Raw genomic sequence first — 14,879 nt, 5'->3', positions numbered from 1 at the left:
GCTGAAATGCAGAGAAATAACAAACCAGGGATGAGACGGGAACCGGCGCCGCAGATCGACGGCCGGTGCAGGGCCGCACACCCACCCGTGAGGGTGACGCGGGTGACGCGGCCCCGAGCAGGCGTTAAAACCCTTCGTTTGGCAGAAAAAGCATTTTGTGGGACGGAAAGAGCGGGGGAAGGCGAGGCCGGCTCTGCCCTCCCAGGGCCGCCCGCCTGTCAGCCGGCAGGAATCACTGATCTACGACGGATGTCTCCGAGGGATGATAGGGCAGCGACCCTAATATTTTCTGCAGCAAGCGCTCCTGTAAGCTACCTTTGTGCTGGAATGATCGGAATTCATTACAGAGCACCCCCCGCCGCGCGCGGGCTCCCAGGGGAGGAATCCGCCAGCTCTCGCCAAGCCTAAATGGGATTAGGTTATCTCCCGGCACCGAAACCCAGACATGCGCAGAGCGGGGAAGGTCCCGGCGCATCCAGCGGGGTCTCACCGGGGGGTTCCTCCTCACCGAGACACCCGCGGAGCCATCGCCACCGGTCTCTTGGGATGGGGGACAAGCGGTCTGAGTGAGGATCTGCTCCGGAACGGACACAGAGCAGAGATTCACCGGCGGTGCTGGTCCTCAACGTGCTTAATGCTGCTGGGCAAAGAGCCCCCGCGTTGAACGGCAGCCACCAAACCCTCGCCCCGTCACCACCCCGCTCAGCAAAGCGGCTTTGGTGCCTCGGTGCTGCTCCCGGGCTGGGTTTGGGGTCTCCATGCGCAGGGGACACGGGGGCACAAGCAAAGCAGCTGCCTGGTTCGGTTTAAGCGCTGCTGCGTTCACAACCATTTTCCCCTCTCCCTGCGGCTGCTGGATTCCCTCTCAATCATGTCAAACAAATCCAGAGAAAAACATGTTTGACTGCATCAAAGTTCAAACCTCCACCTGTCTGTGTCCCCGAGCAGAGGCCCTTTAATGCTGCAAAGATGTAAACTCCCCCAGGTCTTCATTATGTCTTACAGGCCCGATATTATATCAGATTATGGAATCATTAAACAAAAAATTGTACTCCTCGCTGTCCGGAGGGGCCTCTAGTTACCTTGTCTAAATATAACAGCATCATTTTTAACCAAGGAGCTGGTACAGTCCCTTGGGCCTTCATTATATTTCATGGGCCTGGGCTGGAATATCATCTCACTCATGTTGGAGATCTCATCCTGCACCGGTGCCGGGGCGAGCGGCCCCGGTCCATGGTCACCACACCGGGACCGGCATCCGCTCCGAGAGCAACCGGACAGGAGATGGAATAAAAGATGAAGAAAAAGCAGATAAAGGGAGAAAAGCAACGGAGCTGGGGAGGGTGGAAATCAGAGCTAGGTATGCACCCAATTATTTTAATTGCATGTAGGTGCCGTTTAGGGCTCACCGATGCGTTGCACATCAGTGTTTACTGCTTGGAGCAGAACCAATTATGTTTGAACATCGAGGGGCTTGAGAGACAGCGAATGAAGAAGGCGGCGTGCGCCGGGATCCAGCGGCCGCGGGTTTGCGCCCGGCCAGGCGTGCGCGAGCACCGGGGGGCACAGCAGCGAGCACCGCGGCCCCCCCGGCGCCCGGAACGCGGTTGGGGACGGGGAGCCCCGCGGCACCGCGCGGCTGCCGGCGGGGAAGAGAAAACAGAGCTGTTGAGGAAAAGAGGGGAAATAAATAAAGACGTTGAAGCTGGAGTTTCCTGTGGGGTTTTGACACGCGGTGTCAGAGCTGGTGGTGCGTGCGCTCCTGTCTTTACAGTAAATAACTGTCAGCAATTAGAAGGTGTGGGGGGAGCCAGGCGGCTCCAGCGCGTCAGTCACAGGCTGGGGGGGAGTGGGGACAATGAGGTGGCCCCAGGGTCGTGCCCCCGGGACAGAGCTGCGCTTGTCAGGGCTTCAAAGTCCCCAGAGCTGCTTGAGTCCCCGTAGGGACGTGCCACCCGCCGCTGGTGACAGTGGGGACCGTGGTACCGCAGCAGTGCCAGGGCCACCGAGCAGCAGGGGCTGTGGAGGGACACGGGCGATCGGGGCTGTGGTGTCACCATGCGCATCCCCAGCACACGAGGCGTCTCCAGCAGGGACCACAACATCATCTGGTCCAACCTTTCCTGGCACAAGCCTGGTTTAGCTAAGCTGGCCCAGCCCTGTCCAGCGACACCTTAAAAGTGTCCGATTTGGGGAACCCCCCATTTCCCTGGGGAGATTATTCCAATAGCTGATGGTTCTCATGTGTCTTGTGCCCCCGCCTGCCTTGTGTGCCCTCAGGAAAACCGCCACAAGGTCCATCTGCAGAGACATGTGGTTGATTTCCCCATAGAGCGTTTGCAGCTGAAATGGTGCTGATGGAAGGGGCTGGGGGACACACCAGTTACTGGGGACACACCAGTTACTGGGGACACACCAGTTAGCGTCCCCAGTTTACAGGTGGGAAGCTGAGGGCCAGGGTCCAACGACACATCAGCAGCATCGCCCTGAGCCTCAGCCCCATCCTGCTCACTGTGGACATCCCCATCACACACAGCCCCATCACACACAGCCCCATCACACACAGCCCCATCATCTTCCTCCTCTTCCTCCCACCAGCAGTAATTGGCTCCAGCCCCAAGCAGCTCTCCCCTTCCCTCCTCCCGGTTCTAAACTCCCCTCTGCTGAGGAAAATCTAATCGCAGTTTAGCCTCTCCATCTGCAAGTTCTTTGACACCAATAACCTCTGCCTTTGTGCTTCCCGGCTCAGACAAAAACTCTCCTTTTCAGGTTGGCAGCAGCCAGCCGCCGAGCACGCCGGCCTTGGGGGCCGTGTAGAGCCCGGCCTTGATAAGCCCGACTTCAGAGGCTCATTAGAGCTCAGCCCCCGGAGCTGGGCCCCAGGGGAGCGGGGCGCGGGGGAGCCCCGACTCCCGTTCCTATGGCGACCGAGGATGCCGATGTTGCAGCCCGAGGCGGTACTTTTGGTACTTACAGATGAAACGGGCAGGGCAAGCGGTGCCGGGGATGAATGCACCGAGTGCCGGCGATTTAATGACTTGAATTAACAACAGGAGAGCCGGCGGCTCCCCTCGGCGCTGGGCGGGAGAGACACAAACTTTACCTGGTTGGGTTCAAACTTTGAACCTCTCTTTTCCCCGCCGCCTTCGTCCTCTCCCTCATTTTAGCATCAATTTGGGAAACGCAGCAAGGACAGCGAGCTGGGACACACAGGCATTGACCCGATGGGTGCCGACTCCATCGCGCACACCGGAGACCAGGGGTCAGGGAAGAGCTGACAAAACCCAAACCTCCCACCCCAGGACCCCCTCGCAGGGTCCCCAGCAGCTCCAGCAGCCTGGGGACCATCTTGTCCCCTTTCAATGTGTTTTTGGTTACAGGACAGAGCCCGGGAAGGGCTGGGAGCCAGTGGGATGTCGCAGGAGACCCTCAGCATCCAGCTGCTTCAAACAGCTGGGCCAGGGGATGCTCGGAGAAAGGGAAAAGATGACTTCTCCCTGGTTTTGCCTCTCCTTACTGTCTCTTTTCTTCTTTTTCCATCACCCTCCTTTCCCTCGCATGCTCTTTCCGCTCTAGAGCGTTCTGTGCTTTACTGGGGCATTAAGAGGCAGCATCTCAAACTGTTTAGTGAAGCATTAAAGGGGCATGAAAACACTCACATTGCATCTGAGCGCTGAAAGCCCTGAAGCATCCTCAGGAAAAAAAAAAGCAGCAACCTACCAATTCTGTTAAATAAAAGACATTTCTGTGCACAGCAAACGCGCTCCCAGCGCCAGACAGCACCGTATCTCAGCCATCGCCAGACAACACCCGTATCTCAGCCATCGCCAGACAACACCCGTATCTCAGCCATCGCCAGACAACACCCGTATCTCAGCCATCGCCAGACAACACCCGTATCTCAGCCATCGCCAGACAACACCCGTATCTCAGCCATCACCAGACAACACCGTATCTCAGCCATCACCAGACAACACTGTATCTCAGCCATCACCAGACAACACCCGTATCTCAGCCATCACCAGACAACACCTGTATCTCAGCCATCACCAAACACCGTATCTCAGCCATCGCCAGACAACACCCGTATCTCAGCCATCACCAAACACCGTATCTCAGCCATCGCCAGACAACACCCGTATCTCAGCCATCACCAAACACCGTATCTCAGCCATCACCAGACAACACCCGTATCTCAGCCATCACCAAACACCGTATCTCAGCCATCGCCAGACAACACCCGTATCTCAGCCATCACCAAACACCGTATCTCAGCCATCGCCAGACAACACCCGTATCTCAGCCATCACCAAACACCGTATCTCAGCCATCGCCAGACAACACCCGTATCTCAGCCATCACCAGACAACACCCGTATCTCAGCCATCGCCAGACAACACCCGTATCTCAGCCATCGCCAGACAACACCGTATCTCAGCCATCACCAGACAACACCCGTATCTCAGCCATCACCAGACAACACCCGTATCTCAGCCATCACCAAACACCGTATCTCAGCCATCGCCAGACAACACCCGTATCTCAGCCATCACCAGACAACACCCGTATCTCAGCCATCACCAGACAACACCCGTATCTCAGCCATCGCCAGACAACACCCGTATCTCAGCCATCACCAGACAACACCGTATCTCAGCCATCACCAGACAACACCCGTATCTCAGCCATCACCAGACAACACCTGTATCTCAGCCATCACCAAACACTGTATCTCAGCCATCGCCAGACAACACCCGTATCTCAGCCATCACCAAACACCGTATCTCAGCCACCGCCAGACAACACCCGTATCTCAGCCACCGCCAGACAACACCCGTATCTCAGCCACCGCCAGACAACACCCGTATCTCAGCCATCACCAGACAAACCGTATCTCAGCCATCACCAGACAACACCGTATCTCAGCCATCACCAGACAACACCCGTATCTCAGCCATCACCAGACAACACCTGTATCTCAGCCATCACCAAACACCGTATCTCAGCCATCGCCAGACAACACCCGTATCTCAGCCATCACCAAACACCGTATCTCAGCCACCGCCAGACAACACCCGTATCTCAGCCACCGCCAGACAACACCCATATCTCAGCCATCACCAGACAACACCGTATCTCAGCCATCACCAGACAACACCGTATCTCAGCCATCGCCAGACAACACTGTATCTCAGCCATCGCCAGACAACACCCGTATCTCAGCCACCGCCAGACAACACCCGTATCTCAGCCATCGCCAGACAACACCCGTATCTCAGCCATCACCAGACAACACCCGTATCTCAGCCATCACCAGACAACACCCGTATCTCAGCCATCACCAGACAACACCCGTATCTCAGCCATCACCAGACAACACCGTATCTCAGCCATTGTCGGCCTCCCCAGCCCCGTTGCCATCAGACATTTCACGGTTCCTGGAGTCGATCGCTCCCCGTTCCCGGCCGGGGCACTCGGGAGCACTGGGGCCATCGGCCACCATCTACCACCAGCCGGCCCGCGCCAGCGCGCCCCGAGCCGCCTGCTCCAAGAGCTCCTGCTCCACACCCATGACTCACATGGTTTTACACCTGTTAAATGAGAGAGGATCCTGCTCTTTTCGCTGGCAAACCCCTGTCCGAGCTCAGTGATTGACCCCTGGTTACCCCACTCCAGAGCACCTGGCGATGGCGGGCGGGTTGGTGGTTGCTGTAGGTCCCTTCCAACCATTCCATTCCATTCCAACCCATTCTATTCCATTCCACATCCCTGTGCACTCTGGCTCTTTTTGCTGGCAAACCCCTGTCCCAGCTCAGCGATTGATCCCTGGATCCCCCGCTCCAGAGCATCGCCTGGTTCTGCTGCAGGGACCTGGCGATGGTGGGTGGATTGTGGTTGCTGTAGGTCCATTCCACTCCACTCCACTCCACTCCACTCCACTCCATTCCATTCCATTCCATTCCATTCCATTCCATTCCACTCTATTCTATTCCATTCCAATCCATTCCACTCCATTCTATTCCATTCCTATCCATTCCACATCCCAAACAGGATGTCCCAACAGCTGCAGGGTTTTGGCACAAGATACACTGGAAACCACCCCCAGGGCAGCCCAATTCCCAGTGACCACGCTCGGAGCATCACGGCATGGCACGGCATGGCAAGCAGAGCCAGGCCATGTGCCTCAGCCAAGGCACAAACCGACCCAACGGGACCGGGCAGCGGCACCATCCGGCTGTACCGGTGGGTGTTTGGTGCTGGGGACCCCGGTGTGAACACCCCAAGGTGCCCCTGAGCCGCCGCTCGATTTGCTCGCCCGCCGGAGAGAAGCGGGTGGGACGGGTGCTGCTCCCGCATCCATCGCCCGCTGCCGCTTTCCCTGGATTTGCATTTCTCTTTTGGGCAGCTCCCCGTTTCCAGCACAGACAGGGCTCTGTTCAGGTCCCCCCCTCCTTCTCCAGCAATTGTCATGTTAAAATCCCCAGGACATGTTTCTGCAAAGAATTAAAAGAGGGTGAGGAAGGGATTGTTTTCGTCGGTGTCTCACTAAAGTCTCTGACCTTGAGCGTGAATAGAAAACAAGAAAAAAGGGACTTTATGCTAATATCACTCACTAAGCACAAGGGGGAAAAATAATAACGGCAAATGAAGATTATGAATGCAAATCAACTTAATAAAGAGACAGGGTCTGCGCAGGAGTCTTGTTTTGCTCTTGTATAGACGACTCGCATTGTCTGGTTGCGCTGCACCCCAGGTCTAATCACTACAAATTATATCAGGATAGGAAGAGAAAAGAACAGGAAAGGTTTAATTCTCTAATTATGACATTGTTCATTCCCCGGCTCACGGTTGCTCGTTTCGAGAGGCCTCGCACACCGGCGGCTCCAAACTCACCTTCCCCAAGTTCACCTCTAGCCATTTACTCCCAGAAATCACCGCGCAGGTCCGGCCGGGCTGGGGATCACTGCACGGGGGACAAGGGGACAGGGACGTCACATCCGCGGTCCAGCGGGACAAACCATCACCCGGCTGGGTCCGGGACCGCCCTGCTCCCCATCCAGCCCTTGCTCATCCTCTGCCTCCTGCACGTTGATTTTTCCTCCCCTTTTCCATTTTCTCATCAGCCTTTTCAGGCGGGGTTGCCACAGCACAGCACAGGGACCAGCTCTCAGCATCCAGCAGAATGAAGCCCTGGTTCTGGCAGGGCCGGCGGGCACGATCATCACACCGTGGTCACACCGTGGTCACACCGTGGTCACACCACGGTCACACCACGGTCACACCATCCTCACGGCTTCCCGGCAGCCACAGCCCTGCCCGGTGACACCACGGCAGCCGCGGGCAGCTCGAGCAGTGGAACCCACCGGTGTTATTCACAGGCTGCAATGGGAACGGCTGGGGCTGGTCCTCGACGTGGCATTTCCAAGCCTCCAGGAGCTTAAGTGCCGCATCCTGCCCTCCAAATGAGCCTCCGCTGTGGGCAAACCGCGCCTGGACAAAGCTCTGCTTTACAAGAACTAACAGCCCGAGCTCAGAGCCAGATGCGGTAGGAAGGGTCACTGCCTCCTGCAGGATGCTGCAAACCCAAGGCCAGGGGAAGCCGATCCCACCCCTGCTGTTGTGCCTGCCCCGGGGCCACGTTTGGGGTGGGGGGTTTGTGCTGCTGCCTCCCTGGGCTCAGGGACAGTTTTCCCTTCTTCCACAAAAGGAAAATCAAAGTGGATTCTATGTACATGAGCCTTAGGCTGGCGTGGGAGATGAAGTCGGGCCCCGATTCAGTTTAAAACTGATAGCCAACTGGAACCAGCTGGGCCAACTGGAAGCCAAGCGGGGTTAATCTCAGAACTGCTGGGACCCTGTTTCCCCCCAGCACCCCGCTCTGCTCCAGGGGCCCAGCGTGTCCCCAGCCTGGAACAAACCAGGACGGTTCCCCCTGCCCAGGGCTTCAGGCTGCGGGACACTCAAGACATCCTTTTAAACTTGGCCTGAACACCCTAAAGAGCTTGTGGAGCAGCAAAAGCAGAGCAAAGGATCCGAAAGCGGAGGTGGGGGGAGCAGGGACCTCCCCAGGTGCCGCAGCCACCCCTGCAGCGCAGGGTTTTGCTTCTCCATGGGCGCCGCAGCAGCACGAGCCGTGTTGGCGTTGCCTCCACCCCACAAACAGCCCCTGCCCTCCCCTCCCAAACATCCCCCACAAGAGGGTTTCGGCTGGGAACGCAGCTCTTTAATCTCCAGCAAGCCTTTGACAACCTGTCTCGTCCTGGCTTTTAGCTGCGCGAGAGCTGCTCGCTAATGGAGCATTAACCTTGGAGAGCTTCTGCAATTACTCCAACACTAATTCTGACAGTTTTTGGTGTATCTGTTTGTTCTTTTGACAGGCAAAAGGAATTTCTTTCTAAAAGCTGTTTGATACGTTTGAGACCTTCTGTCCACATTTGCCTTTCTTCTGCTGGAGATGGGGAGGTGGGGAGAACGAGGGGAGGTGGAGACCTCACCTTCCCACAGACACCTCCACGTCGAGATATCCCCCCCTTCCAAACCCCTCCCACTCCTGTTTTAAGTCACAGAAGCATTTGGTCTCTCCTGACCTCATTAGGGTAATTAGTAAACCTTTTGAAGCTGGGAGAATGGCTCTGAGCTGTGGGAAAGTGTGGAGAGCAAAGAGGCTCTAAAAGGAGCATGTGCGGGTGGAGAAGGGGGGAGAAAAACATCCTGAGCCGCCAAGAGCGATGGGGAGGAGGGTGAGGAGCAGCCCCGTGCCCCTGGAAATCACCTTAAATCGCCTCTTTTAAGAGGATGAGAATTCAGGTCCTGGTTCTCCCGTCGGACACCGCGGGGTCCTCGCTGTGCCGTAACCCTTCGTTCCATAGAAGGTTCCCGACGTCTTCTTTTCCATGCAGAACACAGGTGTTTCAGAGGGAAAGGGCCGTCCGGGACTGTGAGGGGAATGGGAGCCTTCGCACGCTCCTCCCTTCCTTTAATAAACACAGAGAAGGTTTTCAGTGCGCTCATCCAGTCGAGAAGATGAGACCCCCCCCCCACAACGGCTCAAAACCCCCGCGCCGCTGCCCATCGGGGTTCGCGCCATCAGAATCAACACTGACACCAGCTCTGCAGAGACGGGGGGAGCGCACGCTCAGGCGGAACAATGAAGCGATCCGGATTATTTTAACTACACGAGGGTTTTTCCTTTCAAACAGGCAGGGTAATTATCCTCCAGCACATATCAGCAGCATAGGAGCGATGCAGCAAATGCTCCATCGCTCGGCTGCTCCAGACACGGGCTGGCACCCTTTCCAAGGGGATCCTCCTGCTTTCGGCGCACGCTAAAAGGACAAACCCGCGGGCGCCCTGCGGGAGCTCAGCACCATGAACACAAGGGGCTGGTGGAGCTGCAGAACCCGCGGATGTCACCGCTCGTCCCCCGGCTCCCGGCAGATGGGAGAGTTCCCACCGTCGCTAAGAGAGCAACAGGGTCCCCGAGCACCGCCAACAACAGCTGCCGGGGTTTGCGGAGCCGGATCGGAATCCGGAGCAGCCGCCAGCAGGCGGGGGGTGAGGAGGCACCACGCGTTCACACGCGGATTTGGGGCCGTTTCAGGCCCATTTGCCAGCACTGGAAGCGACAACGCAAACGCCTTCCTGCCCACGCTTAGCGGGAATGGGGTGATGGAGCCTCCCATTCACCTACATCCAGACACTGGTGTTAATTAAACCTGCTGGTAATTGCCTGCAAACACCTCCACATGGGCGGGGGGCTCTGGGAAACCAGGAGGAACCTGCGGACCCAGCCAGACCCACAACCCCAAACCCGCGGAAGCTTTTCCACCAAACCAGACCCAACCTCCCCATATCCAGCGATTTCATCCCGTACAAGCTCAGCCTCTCAACAGGTGCCCTCGGACGTGGCTCCATCTCATGCCTTTGATCTGGAGACGTAAAGAAGAAAACACTGAAGTGCAACATCCGAGACGTTCGTCTCAATTTTAATTGTAGGGACATCTCCCTCCCTCGCGCTCTGTCGCACATTAGCATGCACCACCGGTACCGCATCTCCTTTAATGTTTACTCATCCTTAGATTGCAAAAATTGTTGTGTGAATTCCTTCTTCAATTAGCTCTGGTACTCCAAAAAAAAAATATTGTTCCATCGCCAGTACGGTTATGATCATTTCTCTCCTTTATACTTTTATTCCCCAGTGGGACTTGAAAAGAAAACGCTCCTCCGTCCTCCCCTGCAAAGCCCCCTTTAAAAATGCTTAAAACAAAAACAACCAGCGTTTCCAAAGGAAAGGCTTTGGTGGCTGAAGTGCCACTTCCATTCACCTTTCCATCATGTGAGGAAGAAAATAAAGATCAGAAGGAGGATTTAGACTAAAAGCCACCTAAGTAAAGATAATTTCTGATACAGAAGAATCCTGCGAGTTGGGTAGAAGAGCTTTGTTGAGTGGAACAGAAGCGACATCAGAGGAGCGACTGCAGCGGGTTTGCAAACGTTTCCATCTCCCTTCCAACGCGCCGCCCGAATCCTGCAACAAACCCACGGCCGTGGGTGCGGAGCAGCCCCCATGCCCACCGAGCACCGCGGGGTCCAGCCCCTGGTTGTCCCCCAAATGCTCCCCATAAAGCGTCCCCGTGGCCGCAGGGACGGGATTGTGAGCACGGCTGAGGACGCGGGGGCCACAACCCCAGGAGACGCCGTCACCCCAATGTCCCTTGAGCCACTCAGCGAGCGGGCAAGGAATTGAACCAAGCGCTTGCGACATCTCACGCGATGTCCCTTGTTCGTTCCCCGGACAGGGGACAGGGACCGGCCAGCACAGGTAGAGCCACCTGTGACTGGAGGAACCCAACTTTGGCATAGGGCTCCGAAACCCAAGAACAAAACAGGTGACTGGAGGCACTCAGACCATCTCTCCTTCTATAGAGTGAGCACAAAACTTGCGCACTATTGTCCACACATACCCTAATTTATACGTGAACCCTCATTAAAAGGACAGGTCTGAGTACGGAGAGCGACACAAAGTGCTGTTGTGCGCACCCGGGGCGCCGGGGGGCCGGTCCAGCCGCAGCGGCCATCGCGCACTCGGCGGAGCGCGGCGGCACCGAGCAGCCGGGCGACATCAAAAGCATTTACCAGCACTCAGCAAACGACCCGCAGCGCCCGTTTCGAGGAAAGAAATTTGCATCCGAAGCACCGAGAGCACTTCAAATCGAGTCTGAAATAAATTGCGAACAGATCCATGCCGCCAGCTTGTGTTTGTGACCGGAATCCCAGCCAGAGCCTCTCCTGGCAGAGGCGAGAGCTCCGAACGCAGCACACAGCGCACACCAGGGCAACGCTGGGTAGACAACACATCTGCAGCTAATCCCACGTCCACAGGCCAGGGTCGTTAGTGCTAATTGGGGTCACCAGCCCCCTGAACCCGACAACGAAGGAACATTGGGTTTACAGCCCATGGCAGCTCCCATGGATGGGATGTGAAGGCGCGACGCCGTCCTCCCCGTCCCAGCGCTCTCCGTTAGTTCATTAACACCGCAGTTAATTTTGCAGAGCGCTCGTGGGTGTAGATCGGGGGGTGCCAGGCTTGGAAACACAACTTGGAGGAGAAGGGAGCAAACTCCAGGCCCGGCTTTAGTCCTGCAGGGTTTATGCCAAGCCATGGGCATATGCCAAGCCTAAGACACCTCCAGGCTCTGCACAGACAAGCCTCTCGCCGCAGCGAGCGCCTGCAGCTTCCTTCAGTCAAATTAGGGGATCCGCAAAGTTTCTCTGTCCCAGAATCATACAAAGCCCTTGTGAACAAGTACGGACAGGGCTGGGTTAAACCTGGCTGAGATAAAGCCAGAAGCGAGAGGCAAAGAGCTCCCAAAGCACCTGCTGCTCCCCCAGCGCCGGGGGGCACGGCCGCGTCCTTCCCACAGCTGCTGGATGGAAGATTTGCCTTTTTAAAAGAAGATTTGCCTTTTTAGAGCATGGGGATTTATATTCAGCTCCCCCAGGTGCTGTGGGTGTGTTCGGTCTGCGGGTGCCATCTGCAGGGACCCCCCAGCACCGCCGGCCCCTCCACTCCGCAGAAACCTCATCCCATAACCGGGTTAAAACACCAAAACCAAATGTACAGAACCAACCTGCAGCCACCCAGCCCCTGGGCAGGGGACGTGGTGACACGGCCAGGAGAGCAGGGGGACAGCTGGGGACACAGTGACACAGCCAGGAGAGCAGGGGGACAGCTGGGGACACAGTGACATGGCCAGGAGAGCAGGGGGACAGCTGGGGACACAGTGACATGGCCAGGAGAGCAGGGGGACACAGTGACACGGTAACACAGCCAGGAGAGCAGGAGCACATCTGGGGACACGGTAACACAGCCAGGAGAGCAGGGGCACATCTGGGGACATGGTGACACAGCCAGGAGAGCAGGGGGACACAGTGACATGGCCAGGAGAGCAGGGGGACAGCTGGGGACACAGGGAACTCGGCTGCTCTTGTCTAATCTCCATCACCACGACCTGCACAACCGCCCTGTTTTGTGAGAGGGATGAAAAGCAGATGTTGGTACCGAAACAGCCTGAATTTTGTCCAGGTGTTAATTCTCTGCGCTGAGGAAACCTGGATGTCCCCACCCAGGGGACAACAGCTCCCTCCTGACTCCCAAATGGAACTTGGTTCTTCCATTGCAGAGGACGGGATCCCCCTTGCAGGGATTTTCTGTACAAAACCAGGGGTTAATGTCAGAACAGGGTGAAAAGAGAAGGAAGAACCTTTAGGAAAGCTCCAGAAAAGCACCAGCCCACCAGCTCAGCACTAACTCGGGCCCCACAAACAGCCCCACGCTGCCACGGTGGAATCGGCTGAAAGAGAACGCTTTATTTCATTTGTTTCAAGACACAATGGATGGGGGGGACGCTGTAAACGAAAGTAAAACAATCAATCAATACAGGACTGGTTGCTATTTAAAAAGAAATCAGCAATTCAAGGGGGAGGGTGGAAGACGAGCTCCTCCATCTCCGAGAGCACAGACAACACAACGCGCCCCAGCGCTGTTTAATCGATGTCTTGGCAGCCGGCTCCGACCACGGGCGCTTCCACGGCGCGGATCCCGTTGCAGCCGCACGTACCGACGAAACAAAACAGCAGCGCGTTATTAACAGCAGAGCTGATGCTCATTTCGCTCTCAATCTCATTAACCTCAGCAGACGGCCCCGGTCGATACGCCCAGCAGTTCAATAGCAACGGGAGAGGATCCCGTACAACCCGCCGGGACCGGAGCGGCAACCACGTAAACTTTTGACGTTAGGCTTTGGCTTAAACAACAGCGGTTGCTCCAGGTGAACTCACAGGCCGGTGACTGCGCAGCGTCGGAAGGGACCGCGCGCTCCGTCCCCATTGCCCATTTTTTGGCAAGTTTCGACATGAACCCCATGCGGAACAACAGCAAAGGGCGGCCGGAGTCCCAGAGCCTCCCAGTAATACCCCGATTCCCTCTGGAGAGAGCAAAGTGCACCAGCAGCTGGTGAGGACGGATGCGGCCGCCCCGGGCAGCGCTCGAGGCAGAGCTGCAGTAACACAGCCGAGCCGCCTCCGTCTGCATCCGCTTTTATTTAAACCTATGCTGCAAAATCACTCCTCCTAACTATTGCAAAGGCTATTGACTACCAGGCTATCGACTCGGGCATCAAATACACATGAAGTAACTAAAGCTATAACTGAAGGAATTACTGAACTGCTCTCCTGTTAGGGAAGCAGAAAGCGAGGCTTTAAAGCCACTATTATTAGCAAGATATTCACCCCGCCGAAAGCCTCCGCTGGCCTCGCACCGACAGTCCCAGCACTGCGGGCAGAGGCTGCTCAACAGCTCCCGTTTACTCCTCCAGGATAAACGCAGACCAGAAACAGCTGTGCCGAGCGGCGGATTTGCCCTCCAAGGAGCCTCAGGTCTGTGATCAGCATCTGTGTTTTCTCCTCTCAGAGGTGCCTTTAGCCATGATTCAGAACGGAGTGGGAATGGAACATCTTGGCCCATTGAAGAGCGAATCCAGAGGACCCAGCGCTCCCACGATGCTGCAGGGAACGCGGAACAGGCCACGCGGGGTCACCGACTGCAGCTCAACCGCGTCTCTGGCCAAAAGGCGATCAGAAAGTCACGGCAGTGCCACAGCGCAGCCCCACCATCACCTTTTTATCCTCCACGTGAAGAAATCCACTCCTTTAAAGAGGGCTGGGAGAAGAGCTCTGAAAATATTGATGTGGTGCATAGATCCTGGGCTGGCAAACCCTCCCGGCCTTCGGCTCAATTATCGTTTGCCTACAAAGCACCAGAACAGGGAGCTCTGGCTGTGCCCCTCCGCACCTTCCCCTGCTCAAATTCTACATACCCGTGACAGCAAAATCAAAATCTACCGACGTTATTTTCACAGCAGGACCTGCAGCTTGAGGTCCCCTCTTTGATCAAAACCATTCAACTGTGAACATGAAGAAATCGTCCGATCCTACAGGATCGGGAAACTTCAAAATTGCAAAAGCCCATCTGTCCTACGAAGAGCGGAGCCTGAAGAACCATCAGGTAAAATCACCCCAAACAAAGAAAGGCCAAGCTCTGGTCACCCATGGAGCAGCGGGGCCCAGGTTCACACACTTTGGTCTCCGCGGTGGCTAAACAAGCAGAAATACCTGAAAGAGGCGTGAAACGATACAAACGATATAAAATTAGGGCACATCCGAGTGCTGCATTCACATGGCAGCATTACTAAAAATATAGGTATATATTTAAAAATCTTCTACACGTGTGCGAGAAAGGAGCTGCCGGCACCTGGGGGGACGTTTCTCCAGGAAACCCCATCCGCCCTGCGCTGGGAATCGCACCCCGAGCTCCCCGC

The 14,879-nt window shown here is 56.3% G+C and overlaps 1 protein-coding gene across 1 annotated transcript in view; it reads right to left on the bottom strand.

The window, feature by feature from the left end:
- The window catches only part of EFNA2 (ephrin A2), a 52,012-nt gene extending 43,041 nt beyond the window's left edge, over positions 1-8,971 (bottom strand). The window contains exon 1 of the mRNA XM_065858193.2: positions 8,774-8,971. Within this exon, the coding sequence (XP_065714265.1) occupies positions 8,774-8,868 (95 nt within the window). The 5' untranslated portion in view covers positions 8,869-8,971. The remainder of the gene's footprint in view (positions 1-8,773) is intronic.
- Positions 8,972-14,879: the final 5,908 nt, after the last annotated feature.

This window comes from Patagioenas fasciata, chromosome 27 (assembly GCF_037038585.1).
Source record: "Patagioenas fasciata isolate bPatFas1 chromosome 27, bPatFas1.hap1, whole genome shotgun sequence".
In the NCBI taxonomy this organism is placed as follows: Eukaryota; Metazoa; Chordata; class Aves; order Columbiformes; family Columbidae; genus Patagioenas; species Patagioenas fasciata.
Note: the sequence above shows the minus strand (reverse complement) of the source record. Positions and strands in the feature narration are given on the sequence as shown.